Below are 23,867 nucleotides of genomic sequence, written 5' to 3'. Positions count from 1 at the left end.
TGCAGAAGAAGATTGAAGAAATGGAGGAGATGAAGAAACAACATCAAACCAACTCTTAGTTGCACACCCTTGTGTTTTTCTTTTTGTTTGTTGTTTGTTTTAAAATTCCTAGTCCTTGCTTCTGAAACCATCTTGCTTTAATTCTCTCTGCTTCTGAATGCTTACTGATTCTGACTGCTTAGCTGCTTCTGATATTTTAGATATTCATGTTCATATATTTTTTTTCTAATTTATTTAGTTAATTTCCTATTATACTCTCTCATGTTTGAGTTTTTCTCATATCTTTTTGTCTTTTATGTTTAAATTTATTTCAATTTTTTTTGATAATGACAAAAGGGGGAGTATATGTGACAAGTATTTAAAGGCTCTGAGCCCCATTATATTAATGGCATTTGAAATTTTTTAAAAACTTCTATCATTTTTTACCTTATTGGTATAAGCTATGAACGAACGAAGGAGTATCAAAATTCAAGTAAAATTAATTGAACCATTCTTCTTATCTATAAGTTAATTCTTCCAATGATTCAATTTTTTTTAAAAGCTCTGATATTTTTATTGTGCGAAAAATGAATTTAATTAACCTGGATAGAACTTAGGGGGAGCTTACAAACCTCACCTTAAAGACTATCAGACTCAGGGGGAGTTGAGCTTACAAACCTCAGATTCTGAGCTTACAAACCTCAGAACCCCAAAGTCAACTTGTTAATTAGATTAACAACAATTGATCAATTTTAAATACTTTTGTTTGTCATCATCAAAAAGGGGGAGATTGTTGGAACAAAATGTGTTTAACAATGAACCTTAAAGAGTTTTGATGATAACAAGGTATTAAAAATTGTAAATTGGACTAGCTAATATTTGTTCAAGTGTACAGGACCATAATTATAAAGTTACATCATCATTGGTTCTGAATGAGCAAATAAAGAGCAAAAGAAAATGAAGCTTAGATGATTCTGAAGGCAAAGCGCTCCTGAAGTCAAGCTGCTCCTGAAGAAATACCGCTCCTGAAGTAAAGCTGCTCCTGAAGAATAATGCTTCTGAAGACAAGAGGTCCAGAAGCCACATCATCAGAAGCTGCACCATCAGAAGCTGCAGAAGTCACTTCATCAGAAGCTGCATCATCAGAAGCTGCCTCATCAGAAGCTATTTCACCAGAAGCTGAAGATCAACTGGATTTGCAAGAACATTCAAAGATTGAAGAATCTACATTGCAAAAGCTGTCTATTGGATTCGAAAACACAAACAAAGGATTAGTGGAGTTTGCAACGGTCATTTCAAAGGTGTTTGAAGGCGTGTGTTTGCAATTTGGACGAAAGCGTTGACATTGTACTTTGTACGAATTGTACAACCACGTTCTCCACTACTCTGTTTTGTGTCCACGCTACAGGACAAGAAAACAGCTCCAGAATACGGTCTCGCCTGCATAGATGTTCCTTTGGATAAGGAATGGATTTCAAATTTGTTCTTCATAGGACAACAACCAAATCAGGCAAAAGATCATTGGTGAAAGATCAAGCTTCAACAACGACTCTTTGGTGTGCTGGCAATTTCACAACGTCTCTTTCACACCTCTATATAAAGGAGTGAAGACCTAGAGATTTGGTAATGCAAGAACGCTAAACGAAAGACTCACAAGATTTTCACAAGTACCAAACCTCTGCTGAAATTGTTCTGCATTCACTTAGAATTTCTGTGTCTCAAAGTCATATCTTAGAAATTCTTAAGTCCATTGAGTCTGTATCTGATTTGTATTGTGAGCACCTCTGATTGTATATCAAGTGTTCAACCTTAAACAATTTTCTGTGTAATTTTGTTTAGTTAGGAAGTCTCTTGCAGTTGTGCTTGAGCAGGAAGTCTCTTGATTGTGTTCTTGAGCAAAGGAAGTCTCTTGCTTGTGTGCTTGAGCATTGGAAGTCTCTTGCTTGTGTGCTTGAGCATTTGTAATCAGATATTACTCATAGTGAAATCTCCTTGGAAGTGCAAGGGGGACTGGACTACTTCCGGATTGTGGAAGGAACCGGTATAATTGCTTTGTGTCGTTCTTCTTCTCTCTCTCTGTTTTATTCCACTGCATTTAGATTCTGATTATCACTTCAGAAGCTGTCTCACCTAGCTTCTGATCAGTGTGTTCAGTTTTTAAGAGAAACGAAGAATTTTTAAAAACACAATTCAACCCCCCTTCTTGTGTTTTTCTCACCTTCAAAAACAACTTACGAAGAATGTCATAAGATGTTTTAAGAAGCTCTCTCAAATAGTATCACAAAACTTATGTTTTTAGATAAGCTCAAATAAACCAAACCAAACAAGCCCTTATTATAAAATCTCGTATAAATAAGTTATTTCTATTTCACAAGATAAAATAAACTGAAATTATTTTAGTATAAGCTATCTTGGAGAACTTTTGAAAATAAGTTAAAAACATTTTTAAGGATACATCATTAATTGTTTTCATAAGTTTTCCTCAAAGAATCTCATGAGTGCTTATACCGGTAGATAAGTTTAGACAATTCATTCCAAATATTCTCATAGTGCAAGTTAAATCTTACAATGTGTGATCTACTGAATTAGAGTTTGGTTGCTTATTACATGATATGCCTCTGATCCATAGTAGTCAATAGCGGGGACGGACTACTATGATTGCCATAGCATGGCGGTTTGAAATAGCGGCCGCGTCGGCTGCTACAGAGGAATTGCGTAGCGATTCCAAAATCACTGTTTCATTTTAATTGGGAAAAACCAAAAAAGACCCTGATTTAAAAAAAAAGTTGGAGGGTATTTTGCGGATTTCTCTTAAACCCCGAAGATTTCCAACATTTTTCTCTTCTCTCATTTTTGTTGCCACGAAAACACAACAAACACTTCATCTTGCTCTGCACCGTCGCCTGCCACTCTTCTTCTTCCTCTGGCCGTCATGATCTACGCTTCTTCCTCTGTTCGTTTCAATGTTTCAAATTATATTGAACTGATATGAATTTAGAGAGTAGGGAGGACTATCCTGAAAGGTTGCAAGGTTGGAACCAAGTATCTTGTAACACCCCATTTTTGTTCTAATATTTTAGTAGATGTGTGAGTATTTTTATATGATTTTACTTGTTATATCTATATGTGATTTTATGTGAAATATATGATTTATGTTGTTGTATATTATTTAAATGAATATGACTTTATTATATGTGGAAATATTAGGAGAAATAAAAATAGGAGTAAAATATTAATATTTTGGTTAATGGGAGTTAATTAGTAATTATGTTAGTTTAAGGGAGTTAAGAAAAATAAAGGAGAGGTTATGTTTATTGGGAAATAGAATAGAGAGAAGGCATAAACATTTTTCACGTACAAAAGAAAACATAAGCTTTTGGGAGAAGAAGGGAAAACCTAGAAGAGGCAAAGGGAAGAGGAGGAACAATTCTGTAAGCTTTTGATTCATCTAAACTAAGGTAAGGGTGGGATTCCTTTCACTAATAATATGTATAATTCTGAAAATTTGATGAATTGTTGTGTTCTTGGTTTAGGTTTAGAAGTTTTAGGTTAATTGAGGAAAATATGATGAATTGTGTTGTTTGATGCATGTTTCTATGTGGTTTTGGTTGTTAGGTTGTATATAGAACCTGTAAACATTGTTCTAATTCATTTTGGGTGATTGGGGGATCAAAAATTGGGTTTTTGGTGTGAAAACTGGTCTTTCCCGTAAGCTGTGAATGTCTAAAATCGGGCCCCGAACTGCCAAAATCGGGCCCCAAATTCTGAGCTGATTTTTCAGCTTTGGTTCGACAAAAATCGGGCCCTGAACTGCCGAAATCGGGCCCCGATTTCCTGTCAGCCAAAACTGGAAAACACTCACTTTTTCGCCCATTTCTGTTTTGAATTAGCTTTCGGCGTAAACATAAAAGTTGTAGATAATTGAGTTAGCTTTCTAATGGCCTTGGTTTGGAGTGGAAAAGATTTGTAGATTTTGAGTTATGATAAAAATAGTCCAAGTGGGTCTTTAGCAAAATTTAAGAAAACTTAGCATAACTAATCCCAAGTTAGTCCAAAAACTTATGGTTGGTTTCCCAACTTCAAACTTAAGTGTTAGGGCTTTAGTTGAGGTGTTTTATGGATATTGACTTATGTTCTATTGATCAAAACTTAATTGCTTTTGGGGGATGTTTTAGACTTGAGATGAATGTAATTGATTTATAAATATATGTTATGTTGTTGATCTCCATTGTTGACGTTGTTGTATCATCTAATGTCAAAGTTGGGGAGTGTGTCATAATTGTTTTAGGCACATATGTTGTTGTTGTAGTCACTGTTGAAGTTGTATGTTGATATACACAAGTTGAGTCCATTTGCATACTCACATCTGTTGGGGGCTTATGCCCTGGAATGTTCATCATTCAACCCGTTGGGGGCTTATGCCCTGGAATGTTTATCATTCACCTGTTGGGGGCTTATGCCCTGGGATGCTTTAACCATCCAATTTGTTGAGGGCTTATGCCCTGGAATGTTTAGCATTCAACGCGCGTAGATTGGTACCACCTGCATGATGCATTAGTTGTTGTTGTCGTAGCATTGTTGGGTTGTTGTTGTCGTTGTAGCATTGTCGAGTTGTCGTCGTTGTCGCATTGTCGAGTTGTCGGTGTCATTGTGGATAACGTTGTTGTTGTTGTTGTTGCTGTACCTTGTTGCTGAAAATAATTATGTCGTTGCTTATGTGTTTATTTAAATACATTATTAATGATGCCTGTTGTGATATGCTTTGTTGTTTTCATTAATTTGATGAATTATATATTATTATTGGATAAGTTTCTCACCCCTTCTGCGTATATGTTGCCTCGACCGTGGGTAATGTGCAGGTACTGATGACTTGTAGGTTTGGTCGGCTCAAGTGTCTAGGGCTCTGATACATACTAGGATGAGGAAATCGTTGCGAATGTCTTCTCATTTCTTTTATGTATCACATATTTTGGAAAAGACTTGCTATTAGAGTTTATCGTTGTTGAAAATAAAGTTGAATTATGTTGGGGCCTTTGTGCCAAGATTTTCATTGATATTGAATTTTGGTTGAAATTATATTTTTAAAGAATTATTCCGCTGCAGTTTATTAAGATTCTTTATGTTGGCCTTAAATAAATAGATATTTTCTATTTATGAATTTTTGAAAAGTAGTGTGACACTCCGTTGTGTGATTACTCTGATTATAATAATTAATATTACGTTGTTGGGAGAACGGGGTGTTACATATCTTGAGGATGGTACCAAAGTCAGAGTGTCCAGGGGCAAAGTTACTATAACACCCATATTTGAAAATATCTAGAATATTCAAAAGAGTGCTAACAGTGATATTGGATACATTAATTATACAATAATAAAACGACGTCAAGTCTTGAGTCTAAATACACCAACGTTCTAAAGCTCTTATGTTACATTATTACACCAAGTTTTTGTCACTACGAAGTACGAGACAACATATAAATAATAACACGACTCATAATGTAACATATGCATCCTTAATCCACACCATGATAGCTCCAAAGAACACGATCATTCCACGACCTTTTCTTTACCTTTACCTCGTGAAACCTGTGAACCTGAACAAATAAGGAGTTGGATGAGACATAATGCCTCAGTGAGTTCTTCCTAGCCCTAGGCTAGTGATAACCTTGGGGAAAACCTACGGTTACCACGTGTCTAAAATACAACCTGCCGGTTGATTATACGTGTGTGGACATTCTTGTATAGACGGAAGTGCACACTAGAATCCGTCTTAGATTCTTCATAACATGTTATAAGCTTTACTAATATCATATGTGTCATGGCGGTCAAGGGATCCTAGTACCGCTTTGCTAAGATACGTTAAACGCACCGAAGCCTACACTTAGAATTCATGACACAAACCTATACCGGACGAATAGGAAAACCTAAGTTCGTCTTCGGCTTAACATCCATTTCATGTTCTATTCCAATACTTGCTCATGTCTAACATAATCATAATCATGCATGGTCATATTCGTTAAATCATTATGTTAGCGTGAATCAAACAAACATTATCTTGGTTCGTTTTACGGAGAGCCCCGGGTGGAGTAACCCCGAGAACTATCCCATACATGACCGATGTACGTACATAGGACTCCCTCAGTGTCGTGCGGGTCCCTTACGGCTTGAATCGTTCCCCTTAGATCAGGAACCTCCCGTATCCCCTTAACGTGGATAACAAGAGACACGAGCACCTACATCTTATAATAGTTTTTGTTTCTTATGCATACATGAAAGGTTACACTTACACTTGCTTGCTTACCACGGGTCCGTGACCTACCCAATTACCGGTAAAGTACTTACATGCTTGTGCTAATCATACATGGTTTATCATACTAGTTCTCGACTTTCTATGTCGAGGCTCTATGTTTTTCTCCCATTCTTAGAGTTATTCCTACCCTCATCAAAGATTTTATCATAACATCTTGATGTAAGATTTTTCCTACATGTCATATAACTATGTACACGTGAGTATATATAGGATCGTTTCCACAGGGAGTTACGTTAATTATAAGCATTTTCACAATAGTTCACATTAAGGGTTTGGATAAAATTTGTTTGTTTGTAACACTATATCCAAAGATTACAAAAGTAAAAATGAGAGAGTATCGAACTATTTCGCTTGCGGTATAAGATAACGAGCAAGCATAACAGCAGCAATCTCTCGATCGATTAACAGATTCTAGCTTTATAACCAATATTATTACAATCATTTCTACAACATCCTTCGTGTCCAAAGCGACATCGTTATTTCTAAGTTAGCGTTTAAACATTCGTGTCCAAATCCCTTAAACGATAACAAAGTCGATCGGATAACTTAATCGACCGTGTCCAGCCTGATTAAGTATCCGAAAGCATTAAAATCTTGATTAAAAGTAATTATCAAAGGTTTACAAACTTGTCAAGAGTGATATAACATAAGATATATTGTTATTCTAATTCTAGATTCAAGAGTTTGTGTCCAAATCATCTTGAATCTCTTTGAAAGCATTAAAAGCAAGAATAACAACAATATTGAATCATTAAGCTAGAACCTTATATATTAAAAGATCAAAAGATTACATAATAGCTTGATTGTTACCTCAATACTACAAAGAAGGTGATAGTTACACATAGACATGTAAACTAATGCAAGGGAGGAAGCAAAGATGAAGATTCCATGCCAAGATCCTTGATGTCTCAATGAATCTAGGGTTGAATCTACTCCTTAATCACTTGCTTTGTGTTTCTCTCTATGAAATAGCTCTAGCCTCTCTCTAGAAATGTATAAAATGTTTCAATGGAATAGTGAATAGTCCTAGAGAGAGGGAAAACTTGTATTTAAATGGGCTGAAAACGTGTAATCTCGCTCAAGCGAGACGCCTAAATATCCAACCATGGCCAATGAAGTCTTGCCACGTAGCCCTGCTCCTTGATGAAGTTGCATCTCGCGTAAGCGAGTTAGACCTCGCGTAAGCGAGGTTGCTTGAAACTTAAACCGCCTTAGAATCCTGCTTGAGCGACATGGAAGCGAGATGGAAAGCGAGATGCTCATCTGTTCCCTGGAGAAATCTCGCGTAAGCGAGATGATCTCGCGTAAGCGAGATTTTAAAATTGCACAAGCGACCTGGAAGCGAGTTGTAAGCGAGTGTTGAGCTTCTCCCTAGAGGAATCTCGCTTAAGCGAGATGACCTCGCGTAAGCGAGATGTGCTTGGTTCACACACTTGAGTTTTGGTCCTTGCTTGTCATTTCCTGCATAAATTGGGTAGAATTAGGCATATAAAGCATAAATGGTATAAGTACAACAATTGATTGCTTTTCCGTAGATAACTTGCATAACAAGTCACTAAAAATGCCTCTTTTAACACATGAAATATATTACTTTTGAGCACTTATCACATCTCCTGTGTCATTCATCATTGAAGTTGTTAATGTTGTTCATGCATTTCATTCTTAATATCTTGAGGTATAATGTGCAATGACTACTTGATATTGAGGGGTTTTCTATAGTTATAATCAACTGCATCACAGGAAGTTTTATGAAAAGGTGCTGTGCTGTGAAAATCGGACTACGATTTCAGTAAATCGGGCTACGATTTAAGTGACATTTTGTGGCATTTGTCTCGTAAAATATCGTAGTACGATTCCTTTAAATCGGGCTACGATTTTAGTGCATTAGACCTGCATAATTTCGTATTTTTGACCTCAAATCCTGAAAATCAAGTTTCCAAAGCATACAAAACACCCAAAACATATAGAAAACAGCTTAGAACGATTACATGGCAACAAACAACATAATTTCAATGAATTATAGCAAAAGGGGTACTAAACCCTAAGTTCATGATTTCTAACTTAACATTTTCATCATCTTTCATAACACACAATCCATAGGTAGAAGGATCTATCTAAAGAACTCACCTCAAGAGAGTTTGAAGTTGTTTCCAAGCCTCCACACAACAAAAACCCTAACAAGAAAACTAGTTGGTGAATTTGTTTCAAGTTCCTAGGTTTCTTCCACCAAAAGCTTCATACCTTACTTAATTGCTTGGTTGAAAGAGAAAGATCAAAGAAGAAGATAGATTCAAGAAGGGAGGGGGACCGATTTCTAGAGATGGAAGAGAGCAAGAAGATTTGTTGGTAACCTAGAGAGAGAAGCTTGAATGAAAAATGAATATTTTGGGCCTAAATCCTTTATATAGTCCTTAAGCTCAAATGACTATTATGCCCCTTTTTCCTTAAACGTGTGTATTTGTATCGTTTTCAGATATTACTTTAAGTCCTAATACGCGGGATGTTACATTCTACCCGCCTTAAAAAAAATTTCGTCCTCGAAATTTAAAGTATACCTGAAAACAAATATGGATACTGGTTCAACATTTCTGATTCAAGTTCCCAAGTAGCTTCTCCGTCTGGCGATCCCTTCCAAACTACTTTCACTATAGGAATCTCTTTGTTCCTTAGAGACTTGACATCACGGTCAACTACTCTTTCTGGTTCCGGCTGGAACGTCAAATCCGATCTTAACTCAATAGAGTCTAATTCAATTGGTTGAAAAGGATCCGGAATAAACTTCATCAATTGAGATACATGAAACACATCATGCAAGCCCGACATAGCTGGAGGTAAAGCTAACTGGTAAGCTACTGGTCCGATACGTTTAAGTATCAAAAACGGTCCTATATACCTAGGACATAACCTCTTGGTTCTAAAAACACCTCTCAAACCCAATTTAGGCGTAACTTTCAGGAACACATGATCACCTTCTTCAAACTCTAAAGGTCTTCGCCTATTGTCCGCATAACTTTTCTGACGACTCTGAGCTATTCTCATTTTCTCTTGTATTGACTTAATCTTCAAAGTCGTTTCTTGAATAATCTCCGGCCCAATGATGCTCTTATCTCCAACCTCGGCCCAACACAAAGGGGTTCTACATTTCCTACCATACAACGCTTCATATGGTGCCATCCCAATACTTGAGTGATAGCTATTGTTGTAGGAAAATTCTATCAAAGGTAAGTGATGGTTCCAACACCCTCCATCTTCCAAAACACAAGCACGTAACATATCTTCTAAAGTTTGGATAGTCCTCTCTGACTGTCCATCCGTCTGCGGGTGATGCGAAGTGCTCAACCTCAACCGAGTCCCTAAGGCCCTTTGAAAAGCCTTCCAAAAGTGTGAAGTGAAGATAGGATCCCTGTCTGACACAATGCTCACCGGAACCCCGTGTAACTTAACAATTTCTGAAATAAACAATTCGGCATACTGCGATGCTTTGTAGGTAGATTTAACTGGTAAGAAATGAGCTGACTTGGTTAATCTATCTACAATCACCCATATCGAATCATGACCTTTCTGAGTACGAGACAATCCTCCGGCAAAGTCCATAGTAATGTGTTCCCACTTCCACTGAGGTATCTCTAATGGTTGTAGCATACCAGCCGTCCAGCCGGTCTCTGATTTTCTATCTTGACTTGTTGACAAACAATGCATCTCGCTACGAATTCAGAAATATCCATTTTCATGCCAAGCCACCAGTACTCCTTCCTCAAATCTTGATACATCTTGGTAGCACCAGGGTGAATTGAAAAACTACTCTTGGTTGCTTCCTCCAAAATCAATCTTCTAAGCTCTCGATCATTGGGAACACATAACCTTCCTTCAAACAACATTGCTCCATCTGAAGCCATAGAGAATTCTGGATGAACACTTCTTTTCTGAAGTTCTGAGTCAACAATCTGAGCCTGAATAATTCTTGACCGCAAATCACATGAAACTTCCAACCCGTGCAACCAAATACCATCATCATCTTCTGTGACTCCAAGATTAAGGTCTCGAACCTTCTCATACATGTTACAAGTGTGCATCAACACTTCAGCTTGAGCTATGGCTTTACGACTCAAAGCATCCGCTACAACATTGGCCTTTCTTGGATGATATTTCAAATCAAAATCGAAGTCTTTCAGATACTCCATCCAAAGCCGTTGCCTCATATTCAAATCCCTTTGATCAAACAAGTATTTTAGGCTCTTGTGGTCACTAAACAACTCAAATTGTGCTCCGTACAAATGATGCCTCCATATCTTCAAAACAAAAATTATGGCTGGCAACTCTAAGTCATGAGTAGGATAGCTCTCTTCATGTGTCTTGAGCTGTCTAGATGCATAAGCTATCACATTATTTTCTTGCATAAGTACACCACCAAGTCCCTTAGACGATGCATCACAAAAGACAACATACTTTTTCTCCGGGTCGGGTATGGTTAAGACTGCAACTTGAGTCAACTTCTTCTTTAGAGTTCTAAAACTCTTTTCACATTCTTCATCCCACACAAAGGGCACATATTTCCTCATGAGTCGGGTTAAGGGTAGAGCAACCTGAGAAAACTTCATGATAAACCGTCGGTAATATCCGGCTAACCCCAAAAATCTACGAACTTCCGAAACATTCTTCGGTCTTGTCCAATTTTGAACAGCTTCGACTTTTGACCGATCAACTGCCACACCTCCTTGAGAAATTACATGACCAAGGAACTTGACCTCTGACAACCAAAACTCACACTTGCTAAACTTTGCATATAACTGTTTTTCTTGAAGGACTTCCAACACTATTCTCAAATGTTGTGCATGCTCTTGCGGATTCTTAGAATAAACCAATATATCATCAATGAAAATAATGACAAATTGATCTAAATAAGGCTGAAAAATCCGATTCATGTAATCCATAAAAACTGCTGGAGCATTAGATACGCCAAAAGGCATTACCAAAAATTCGTAGTGTCCGTAACGCGTTCTGAAAGCCGTTTTGGACACATCTGAGGATTTGATACGAATCTGATGGTATCCTGACCTGAGATCAATTTTAGAGAACACAGATGCCCCCTTAAGTTGATCAAGTAAATCATCAATCCTTGGCAAAGGATACTTATTTTTGATAGTCACCTTGTTCAGCTGACGATAATCAATACACAGCCGCATGCTGCCATCTTTCTTCTTGACCAACAAAACCGGTGCACCCCATGGAGACACACTAGGCCTGATGAAATGCTTCTGAATAAGCTCCTCCAGCTGAGTTTTCAATTCTTTGAGTTCTAGGGGAGACATTCTGTAAGGTGCTACTGACACTGGTTCGGCTCCCGGAATCAAATCAATCGAAAACTCAATTTCTCTTTCCGGTGGCAAGTTAGTGATATCCGCAGGAAAAACATCTAGATACTCATTTACAATAGGAATATCACTTGGACTCAAATCTGACTCCGAAGTCACAGTGAGCATAACGTAAAAACCCTTATCCTAAGCACCAATAAACTGAGCCATCTGATACGTGTGCTTAATCAATTCTGACAAGGCTACTCCTTCCCCCGTATTATTAGTTGGCATGTAAATACTCTTTTCTGCACACCCTATATACACATGATTGGCTGACAACCAGCCCATACCTAAAATAACATCAAGTTGCTTCATCGGAAGACATACTAAATCTATATAGTACGTCTTACTAGATACGGTAATGGGACAGTTCTCGCAAACATAATTTGCTACAATACCTCTGTCAGTGGCCGTGGTTACCTTCATAGGAGGATTTAATAACGAAACAGACAACTAGAGAGCCTCAACACATTGAAATGAAATGAAGGAACATGATGCACCACAATCAAATAAGACATTAATAAGATTCTGACCAAGAAAACACGTACCACCAATCAAGTCTTCATTTGCCCGCGCCTTCTTACCATCAAGGGAATACACTCTACCTTTACTCATTGTAGTACTTACACCCTTGCCTTTACTTCCTCTGGTTGGACAATCTGCCACATAGTGTCCTGACTGACCGCATGCAAAACAATTACCAGAGCCTACCCTGCATTCTCCCTGATAAGTCTTGCCACACTTCCTGCAAGTTGGATAAGTTCTAGGTGGACCTGTGTACTTCCCTCTAGTTGGAGAACCCTTGGGTTTCAGCTTCTCATGATACTTATCAACAAAGTTACCTTTATTCCTCCCAGTTGCCCCAGAACCTTCTCTAGCTGCCTTATCAAAACCTCTTTCGGCCTCCAAGCTGTTATGCACCATCTCATCATAATCTGTTACCCTTTGTTGACTTACTACAGCATAGAGTTCTCCCCTCAAAGAATTCTTATATTGGTTAACTTTCCACATCTCATTAACCGCATACTCATTGTGAGTAGAGTAATAAGATAACTCCTCGAACTTCTTCGTAAAGTCTGTCACTGACATATGACCTTGCTTCAAGTGGAGAAATTCCTGTTCCTTCCTGACCTTGTATGACAAAGGAAGATACTTCTCTTTCATCACTTGTTTGAAATTCTCCCAATTCAAATCTAACCCATTAGTCTCCATCCTACGCCGAGCAGTCTCCCACCAATCAAGAGCTACACCTCGGAATTGATTCGTTGCAAAAATCACCTTATCTTCCTCGGTACAATTAACCATCAGAAAAATCTTTTCCATCTGCTTGATCCACCTCTTAGCTTCAGGTGGCTCACCGCTACCATCAAACTCCGGGGGATGGTTCCGGTTAAATTCTAGAAAAGTTGGATTTCCCACAACGGGAGGTGGCGGAGGGGGCTGATGATAAACACCTGGACCTTGTTGCATATTTGCAGCCCACTGCTGCTGAGTCTGAGCATTCTGCTGCATTTGCTGCTGCATCATATGCATCATCTGTTGGTTTTGCTGCATTAACTGCGCCCACATCTGAGCATTAGGGTTAACATTATCCTCCTCATTCCGATTAGCTCTTGGCCGGCCTCTTGCCCTTCGCGCTCCAGACATTATCGCTCTAACTGTCATATTTAAGTCAAAGTGATCAGTTTCAACCAAATATAACAATGAGGACAAATATCCTAAGCTCAAAAAGAACAACTACTTGAATTATACTCTTAATGACCCAAGGCACGGTTTGAATCGACCTGCTCTGATACCAATTATAACACCCATATTTGAAAATATCTAGAATATTCAAAAGAGTGCTAACAGTGATATTTGATACATTAATTATACAATAATAAAACGACGTCAAGTCTTGAGTCTAAATACACCAACATTCTAAAGCTCTTATGTTACATTATTACACCAAGTTTTTGTCACTACGAAGTACGAGACAACATATAAATAATAACACGACTCATAATGTAACATATGCATCCTTAATCCACACCATGATAGCTCCAAAGAACACGATCATTCCACGACCTTTTCTTTACCTTTACCTCGTGAAACCTGTGAATCTGAACAAATAAGGAGTTGGATGAGACATAATGCCTCATTGAGTTCTTCCTTGCCCTAGGCTAGTGATAACCTTGGGGAAAACCTACGGTTACCACGTGTCTAAAATACAACCTGCCGGTTGATTATACGTGTGTGGACATTCTTGTCTAGACGGAAGTGCACACTAGAATCCGTCTTAGATTCTTCATAACATGTTATAAGCTTTACTAATATCATATGTGTCATGGCGGTCAAGGGATCCTAGTACCGCTTTGCTAAGATACGTTAAACGCACCGAAGCCTACACTTAGAATTCATGACACAAACCTATACCAGACGAATAGGAAAACCTAAGTTCGTCTTCGGCTTAACATCCATTTCATGTTCTATTCCAATACTTGCTCATGTCTAACATAATCATAATCATGCATGGTCATATTCGTTAAATCATTATGTTAGTGTGAATCAAACAAACATTATCTTGGTTCGAGTAACCCCGAGAACTATCCCATACATGACCGATGTACGTACATCGGACTCCCTCAGTGTCGTGCGGGTCCCTTACGGCTTGAATCGTTCCCCTTAGATCAGGAACCTCCCGTATCCCCCTAACGTGGATAACAAGAGACACGAGCACCTACATCTTATAATAGTTTTTGTTTCTTATGCATACATGAAAGGTTACACTTACACTTGCTTGCTTACCACGGGTCCGTGACCTACCCAATTACCGGTAAAGTACTTACATGCTTGTGCTAATCATACATGGTTTATCATACTAGTTCTCGACTTTCTATTTCGAGGCTCTATGTTTTTCTCCCATTCTTAGAGTTATTCCTACCCTCATCAAAGATTTTATCATAACATCTCCTGTGTCATTCATCATTGAAGTTGTTAATGTTGTTCATGCATTTCATTCTTAATATCTTGAGGTATAATGTGCAATGACTACTTGATATTGAGGGGTTTTCTATAGTTATAATCAACTGCATCACAGGAAGTTTTATGAAAAGGTGCTGTGCTGTGAAAATCGGACTACGATTTCAGTAAATCGGGCTACGATTTCTTGAAATCGGGCTACGATTTAAGTGACATTTTGTGGCATTTGTCTCGTAAAATATCGTAGTACGATTCCTTTAAATCGGGCTACGATTTTAGTGCATTAGACCTGCATAATTTCGTATTTTTGACCTCAAATCCTGAAAATCAAGTTTCCAAAGCATACAAAACACCCAAAACATATAGAAAACAGCTTAGAACGATTACATGGCAACAAACAACATAATTTCAATGAATTATAGCAAAAGGGGTACTAAACCCTAAGTTCATGATTTCTAACTTAACATTTTCATCATCTTTCATAACACACACAATCCATAGGTAGAAGGATCTATCTAAAGAACTCACCTCAAGAGAGTTTGAAGTTGTTTCCATGCCTCCACACAACAAAAACCCTAACAAGAAAACTAGTTGGTGAAGTTGTTTCAAGTTCCTATGTTTCTTCCACCAAAAGCTTCATACCTTACTTAATTGCTTGCTTGAAAGAGAAAGATCAAAGAAGAAGATGGATTCAAGAAGGGAGGGGGACCGATTTCTAGAGATGGAAGAGAGCAAGAAGATTTGTTGGTAACCTAGAGAGAGAAGCTTGAATGAAAAATGAATATTTTGGGCCTAAATCCTTTATATAGTCCTTAAGCTCAAATGACTATTATGCCCCTTTTTCCTTAAATATGCGTATTTGTATCGTTTTCAGATATTACGTTAAGTCCTAATACGCGGGATGTTACAGTTACCATGTGCATAGGATACTGAGGTGAAGAACAGAAGAGTTAAAGTGGATGGAACTTTTGAATATACTGAGTGAAAGAATCTGAAGGTGGGACATGACATATAGTGAAGATAATGAAAGATGAATTCTTCCCTGCAAACAAAGCTCATGTGTAAATCTTAGGAATCAATTAAAATAAAAGCTTAGGTCGGTTAATCCTGCTGTAAGTCATCAAATGAAAGCTTCAAGCTTTAAACCTGATACAAATGGTTAATTAAGCTTAAGTCTCTAAACATTTTAATGCATATACATCATAGTAGTACCTAGTGATCCACCTAGTCTACATTTCCACAATAACGTTATAACTACCATATGTTTATTTTTCTTCTTTTATTCTCCTTTTGCTTCTGATAATTAGTTCATGCAGAAGAAGGGACAAACCATATTAGAAGTCAGATCAAAGGTTAAAAATAGTATGATCACTGGTTACACCAACACCACTCGGTCCAAGTAATTTTTGCAATAAGCACCTCGTTAAGACATGCATATATTTATTATGGCAATTACAATTGGTGCATTAGTATCATGATCTTTTCAAAATCTTAATTTAGCATCAAGAAATGATGAGTAATAAAAATTGACAAAACTGAAGGTGGTATATTAATTACCCCAAAAATGCCACAAACAGCCAAATGAGTAAGACATGCATGAAACATAATCTAGCCAATAAAACTTACACCAATTCAATCAAAGATTCAAGAATAGGAAAGGTAAGGATTAGGCTATCAACAGTTGAAGCCAATAAAACTTACACCAATTCTTATCCACTTGTTTTACACCAATATGGAGTTAAGAAAATGGGTGAGCTTCAACTCAGTGAGGTTCACTGTCCTCTCACTAGGCAACATTTTTCATATCTATGGCCAATACCAAATTCATCACCATACCAACACTGACTTGAAAACTGGTTCTCCCATTATCTACATATTTCTCGAAAAGTGTCGGTTTGTCGTTCCTAGTATATTATGGTATATTTTACAACATTCATTCATCACCATACCAAATTTTCCACTCATGTATTAAATTTAGGGAAAATTACATTGATCTCCCCTAAGGTCTTTCTAAATTGCACAAACACCCCCTCTAATTTTATGTAAACACTGACCTCCCTTATTTTTCTTTTAAATTGACACACACCTCCTTTACAACTAAACAATACCGCCATGAAGTAGAAGGCAGAAGAATGTTTACTAACTAGCTTGATATATTGTATAGAATCACAATTTAATAACAAGGCCTTAACCACAGCAGGGACTTCTAAAACCTTAAGTCTGCTCGTTGAATTATTTATAAACCTTTAGTTTCGACTGCAAACTCCTCAATGCACGACAGAACTCAGAACCACAAAAGGCTCGGAATCTGAATCACTTTTATTACAGTAGATAAAAATACAAATAATAACTATTTAATTAAAACAAGTGAATCATAGAAAAGGGTCAAACACACATGAATCAATAATCAAGGAATGACAATAAAACTTAACAAAAAAAAAAAAACAAATAAGAGAATCTATGATACCTGATGAAGAACATTATGATTATGATACCTGCTAACACCAAAATATCAGAAAGTTAAAGCCTGCAAGAGAATCTATGATTTATGAGTAAACTCTTTCTATATTAGAGGCCAAATGTCAATTTAGCTAGAACTTTGATGCAAACATTAGATCCATCTGTGGAAGTTAGTGAAATCTTTGGCAATTTAAGGCTCCTTCTCCAAGAAGACTGAAGTTCTCACTATCAAGCTTGACTTATACATGGAAATAGAGAGTGAATATCTAGCGTTAAGACTTTAAGTTGTAATTGTAGCACTATTTAGGATCATTGGGTGATTTAATATTGATGTTTTTTCTGATCTAAAGTCTTATAAATTCATGAATTCATGTGTAACTCGTTAATTTTAAATTAGTTTTTTTTTCCTGGTTTAAAACAGAGAATTGGCAAGGGCCAAAGTTAATAGAATGACAAGTCCACTGATATTAGAGAACAAAACTTTATTTTTTCCTTCAACAATATAAAACAAAGTTAACCAATATAAAACAATTTCAAGCAGTGACAGATTGAGTTACACATCACAAACAAAGTTGTCAATATTTTCATAACCATATGACAAATAGTTAACCAATAAACATTCCATGACATAATGGTTCAGCTCATTTACATACTAGCTCATGTTACAAATGAGGTTACCAATACAGTCAAACACATACTACCCTACAAATGCAACCATCCAAGAGTTCATAATACAATATAATTATAATTATGAAGAAAATGGTTGAGAATATTTCACAACGTCGGTCTTCTTGTTTGTGTGATCTTTCTTAAATTTGCTCGTTGTCACCAGGGCCAGGGAGTGAAAGCAGAGACTCCGTATACATGACAACTTCGGATGGACTATTGCAGAAGGAGCGATGCCTTAATAACTGTCCTTTATAATTATATTTTACCAATCTAGTACCATGATTACTTCCAATAACATCAGACACGCTTGTAGAATGCATATTTCTTCCAATAATATCACCATTTTTTGTAGAATATATAGGTTGAAAGTAGTGATCAGGAATGGCATCAACAGAAAGAACAAGAGTTTTAGTCCATGACGAATGCACTTTGTATTCTTTCATCACCCATATTTCAACTGTATCACTAGCATTATCCTTAGCCCATACACTAAGATATTTTCCAAATACCCACAAACCAGAATGTACCAATGCACTGTGGTGAACATTATTTGGAAGAGGCATCTCAAACAATTTCCTTTCCATTAAATCAAAGGCAACAATTACATTCCAACGTAAATCATGACGCAAAGCCAACCAATGAATAGACCCATTAAATAGAAACCCTTTTCTGCGAGATGGGATGACAGAATAAGCGAAGGGAGCACCCTCAGTTTCTTTCCATGTATTATCTCTAAATGAGAAAAACTTCAAACGTGTTGAAACTACGGTTATATCATAGGACAATACAACCACCAAGTAATCATCTCTTAACTGGTCATAACCAAAACCATGTATATGAATTGCTAATTTGGAACGAAAAGGAGACCCATGTATTTGTTTTTTAAATCCAGTGGATGGATTCCATATGTAGATGTTTGTGTCACGATACAAAAGTATAAACCCTCTACACGAACCTCTAATTTCAACCGGAAAATAAGATTCTGGAAGCGAAAAATTAAGGTTCAGTGAAGCAGGATCATCGTTAAGAAATGCTTCAAAATCTATTGATCGAATTTCATGAGATAGATATGATATGCACATAATTCTAGGAGTGTGAGCTGCGGCGGTAAGTTGAAAATGTGAATTTGCAAAGTGAGAATCAGAGACAAGAGAAAACCATAACTTACGAATGCATTTGAAACGTATAAGAGACTTCACCGGCAACCACATCAAGATTTGAATAATCAATTCATGAGGAAGATATGTCAGTGTCTTCTGCTTCATATCCTCCGTGCTCTCTACCATCTTGTAAACCCTAATTATACAGGAAGGGAAAAAACGGATGAATGTTGCAAGCCGTGTTTTAAAAACCGGTGAGTGTTATAAGCAGAGTTTTAAAAACCGGTGATAGTGTCATTAAACCAGGGAAAAACTGGATTGAACCGGCTGAAACAAAAAAAACTTGTACGGAACACGAAATAGCGGCAGTTTGCCAAAAATGACCTTGATTTTAAAAAAGTTTTGAAGCGTAGTTTGAAGATTTTGCCAAAATGAATGTCGCTTTCAGTTTTCAATGCAATAATAACTTTTTCTTTTCAATTTTACCCTCTAATTAATACTCTGCACACTACTTCCAAAGTATTACTTTTAAAACTAATCAATAGTTAATAAGGATAATTTGGTAAAATAACCATTCTCTTTCTTTTAATCATTGCATTTCTTAATATGTGTGTAAACACCTAAAACGACACTCATTTTGAAACGGAGGGAGTATAACGTAGTCCTCAGTGGCGGAGCCCTTCATGGGCTAGGGTGGACCACGACACATCTGGAAAAATTTAAAAATTTACAACCATAGGTCTATTTTGCGAGATTTTATACAATTTTGTGTCGGTTTTAGGTTTCTGTTGATCCAAATTCCCGCAAAGTAGTGTAGCGGGCCACCCGAAAAATTTTAATAATTTAATTATAGGTCTATTTTGCGAGACTTTAAACAATTTTTCAACGATTATAGTTTCCCACGGTTTCAAAAGTGGCATACGTGATTCCTGTGATGCTTATAGTTGGCATGTTGGCGGAGACTTTCAGACCTTCGAATTTGCATGAGTTTCAAATCTCCTGCATATTGTCATGTCAACTGAAAATTCTCTCAGTTAACCGTCGTAATGTACAAAAAAAGTTTCAAAATTTATAGTAGTTGTTAAATACGTAATTATTTAAGTATCCATCCTAACTTTTTAGTCAAACTCCGTCATTTCAACTTTGTACTTAATGTTTATTACAACTTTAATTTATGTTTATATATTATAATTAATTTTAGTGGCCCGTCCGAGTTTTTTTTTTTTTTCTGGCTCCGTCACTGGTGGTCCTTGAATATACACCTCGTTATCAGTTTACAGAGAAGTTGACCGATTAAAAGCTAAAATGTCCGTTCCAAATCAGAGTAGTTGAATGATTAAAAGTTGAAATGTCCTTTCTAAAAAAATTGAAATGTCGAAGCTTATTTTAACTTATATGAGAAGGTATTGTTAGAAAAGCACATAGTTGGCAAGATAGTATTTTTTCATAATAACTACTTTTGACAATGTTTATCGAAAGGACTTTAAATGTTGAAGAGTCTTCAATTCATTATAAAAAGTGGCCATGAATCATTGTAGACGTAACATAATAAAATGCTAACTATTTTGGTATTACCTCATGTATTGGTGGTATAAAAGATCAAAAGTAAAAACAAAATTGTAAAACGAGCTAGCAATTCACTGAAGCTTAGTAGCTTACATCTGTATTATTTTGAAGTGTTGTGTATAACACTGTAATGTAATTTATTGGCTCTTTTAAATGTACAAAATATAAAATGGATATATAAAACTAGTGGGAAATGTATGCATTCTTAGTTCTTAAAGAGATATGTTAAACATTTTTCAAAACCCTAATATCTTATACTTATGCTGTTTGTTGTTCATTTTTGGCTGCTGGTCCCAAAGATACACCAATGGACATTGTGTTGGAGAAAACTTACGATACTAAGACAGGAAGGGGTATGCCTGAACTTTAAGTAAGGAGATAGATAGATATATAATATATTAGGTGCCTTATCTCAATGAGCACGGTTTGGTATGAACACATTTCTAGCTAGCAAAAATTTGATATCTTTTGTCTCTAATTAGTTGATTCTAGCTTCTTAGTACTAGTGATTGTCATTTCAATATCTGAACTTGTAAATTATAAAAATGAGTAAGATAAACTCGTTTGGTTTATCTTGGCGCAACTGGTAAAGTTGTTGTCATGTGACCGTAAGGTCATAGATTCAAGTCCTGGAAACAACCTCTTGTGTAAAAACAGGGTAAGACTGCGTACAATACACCAAATGGTGGGACCCCTTCCCGGACCCTGCATATGCGGGAGCTTCAGTGCACCGGGTTGCCCTTTTTTTTATAAACTCGTTTGGTTTGTGCTTTTTCTTTCTAACAATTTTTTATGGCTCTACTGATTTTCTTTTTATCATCCGGTAATTGATCTAAGGTTTCTCTACAGGACTGTTGGATATAGAAAGGTTTAACGTGGAAAAGAATATGTTATGTGAACAGCATGAAAGGGATATTTTTATTGAATGATAACCATCATATTTATACATAAAGAAAAGCCTAAAATAATGCATAAAGAAACTACTATTTGAAAACTAAATGCCTAAAAACTGGTAACAAATAGAGCATATCAGAGAGTTCCTAACAATAACATAAAAAGATAATGGATCCTAAAAATTAGGATCTTAAAACAGTAGTTTCATAGTCATCCAGTCAACACTCCTCCTTGACTCTGAAACTGCATACACCAAGCATTTGTGTCAAGAATTCATATCTAACTTTGTCATATCCTTCTGGTTCCATGACAGCAACGTTGCACCTTTGGTAGATGTCTGAAAGTGATCTAGTTCCTCTAACAGTTTCATCATCAACATCTTCATTCTCCTCCTGAAATTCAAACTTCTCACAATCTTCCCAATTCCAACTATTTGACTCAAGAAATTTGACATCTCTGCTAACAATTACTTTGTTGCTTTGTGGAAGATAGATTCTATAGACTTTTGAAGATGAGCTATAGCCTACAAAAATTTCTGGTTCTGCTTTCTTCTTGATTTGTTCAAGGACAGCATCCAAGTTTAAAGATCTCTTCTTTGTCGTAGTTTTTGCAGTAGAGTTAGGCTTGCTTTTAAAACTGCTAATAACGTTATTGGACACTCCTTTATTCATTTGTTCCCATATGGCATCAACTTGTGCTTTTACTTCAGTAACATCCTGTTTTGGTTCCAGGCTTTCCCCTGGAACAGGTTCTTTGACAGATTTTGCAGAGTTTCCATTGATTGTATCGACGGAACTCATCACTCCCGCAGAGTTCACGATAGATGGATGGTGGAGGAACGCAACACCAACCTAAATCCTTCCTTCCTTGTTTACAGCAGCATGTTGTTCCTCATTTATTAAATCCAAGGCAAAGCTCTTGCCTTTCATTTGAACATTGACCATTTCTATGTTGTTTGCATCTTTAATCACACATTTTTTATCCTCAAACAACACCTTATAACCATTCTCGAGCAGTTGAGTAACACTCAAAAGGTTTTGATTAATTTTAGGAACATATAAGACATCAGAAATTAGTTTCAAACCTGAAAGGCTTTCAATTGCAACCGTTCCCTTGCCTTTTACTTCGATAAGTGCGCCATTTCCAATTCTGACTTTGGAAATAGTTGTCTCGTCTAGATCATTAAAGAGCTCACGATCATAAGTCATGTGGTTTGTGCAACCACTATCTATAAGCCAACTCTCTCGAGTGGTGTTGGTGGCAAAGCATGATGCTACAAAGAGTTGCTCCTCCAAAGTTTGATCTTCAACAGCCTTAGCTTCTCCCTGATGTTGAGCCTTGCATATTCTTTCCACATGTCCTAACTGACCACACTTGTGACATTTTACGTCTGGTCTCCACCAACATCTGTTTGGTGTATGGTTATTTTTTTTGCAGTATGGACATGGTGAAAAGAGACTTGTATTGCTGCTCTGGTTTCTTTTCTCATTCCTTCCACCATTGTAGTTCTTTAATTTAGCTTGTAATGCTCCTTCTACTGAACCTTCAGACCTTATCATTCTTCTTTGTTCTTGGGCTTGCATAGCATTTACAAGCTCTGCCACGGTAAGCTTTAACATGTCCTTGGTATTTTCCAAGGAAGTGATAGTTGCTTCAAATCTTTCCGGGACAGTCACGAGAATTTTCTGAACTATTCTTGAATCAGATAATTCAGAACCAAGCAATCTTACTTTGTTAGCAATGCTAATAAGTTTATTTGCATACTCTTTAATTGTTTCAGTCTCCTTCATCTTTTGCATCTCAAATTCTCGGATCAAATTAAGTGCTTGCATCCCCCTAATTCTTTCATCTCCTTCATATTCAGTTTTGAGGAAATTCCATATTTCAAATGCTGATTTGATGGTCATAATTCTGGTGAAGATTTCTTCTGAGACAGCAGCAAACAAAGTAGCCCTTGCTTTTGACTTTCTTGTTTTCCTTTCCTTGTGATTTTTTATCTGAGCCATTGTTGGATTGTCTAACAAAGGAAGAACTTCGTAGTCCTCCTCAACAGCTTCCCAGAGGTCATTTGCCTCTAAATACGCCTCCATCCTTGCTGCCCATATATGATAGTTTTCACCATCAAACACAGGTAATGGTAGGGCTTTGTAGGATGTTTCAGAATCCATCTGTTTGATGAATTGAAAATAGTGTTTAAGCTTTTATGGTGGGTTTCACTCACTTCACTCACAAGTCCCTCCGAGAAGAAGGCTCTAGATACCAATTTGTTGGATATAGAAAGGTTTAACGTGGAAAAGAATATGTTATGTGAACAACATGAAAGGGATATTTTTATTGAATGATAACTATCATATTTATACATAAAGAAAAGCCTAAAATAATGCATAAAGAAACTACTATTTGAAAACTAAATGCCTAAAAACTGGTAACAAATAGAGCATATCAGAGAGTTCCTAACAATAACATAAAAAGATAATGGATCCTAAAAATTAGGATCTTAAAACAGTAGTTTCATAGTCATCCAGTCAACAAGGACTAATCCTTTGAGGATGTAGGATACCTGATAAGAAACAA

At 36.7% G+C, this 23,867-nt stretch overlaps 1 protein-coding gene across 1 annotated transcript; it reads right to left on the bottom strand.

The window, feature by feature from the left end:
- Window positions 1-17,659: 17,659 nt before the first annotated feature.
- LOC146927042 (F-box/kelch-repeat protein At3g23880-like) lies at window positions 17,660-19,187 on the bottom strand. Its single transcript, XM_085700446.1, has one exon. The coding sequence runs from the start codon at window positions 19,017-19,019 to the stop codon at window positions 17,874-17,876; it is 1,146 nt and encodes a 381-aa protein (XP_085556572.1). The 5' UTR covers window positions 19,020-19,187; the 3' UTR covers window positions 17,660-17,873.
- Window positions 19,188-23,867: the final 4,680 nt, after the last annotated feature.

Source organism: Medicago sativa, chromosome 4 (genome assembly GCF_051527215.1).
Source record: "Medicago sativa cultivar Bolivia chromosome 4, Bolivia_mono, whole genome shotgun sequence".
NCBI classification, from domain to species: domain Eukaryota; kingdom Viridiplantae; phylum Streptophyta; class Magnoliopsida; order Fabales; family Fabaceae; genus Medicago; species Medicago sativa.
Note: the sequence above shows the minus strand (reverse complement) of the source record. Positions and strands in the feature narration are given on the sequence as shown.

Coding starts and splice junctions, on each gene's coding strand:
- LOC146927042 (XM_085700446.1), bottom strand. CDS start 19,019: ATGGTAGAGAGCACGGAGGATATGAAGCAGAAGACACTGACATATCTT.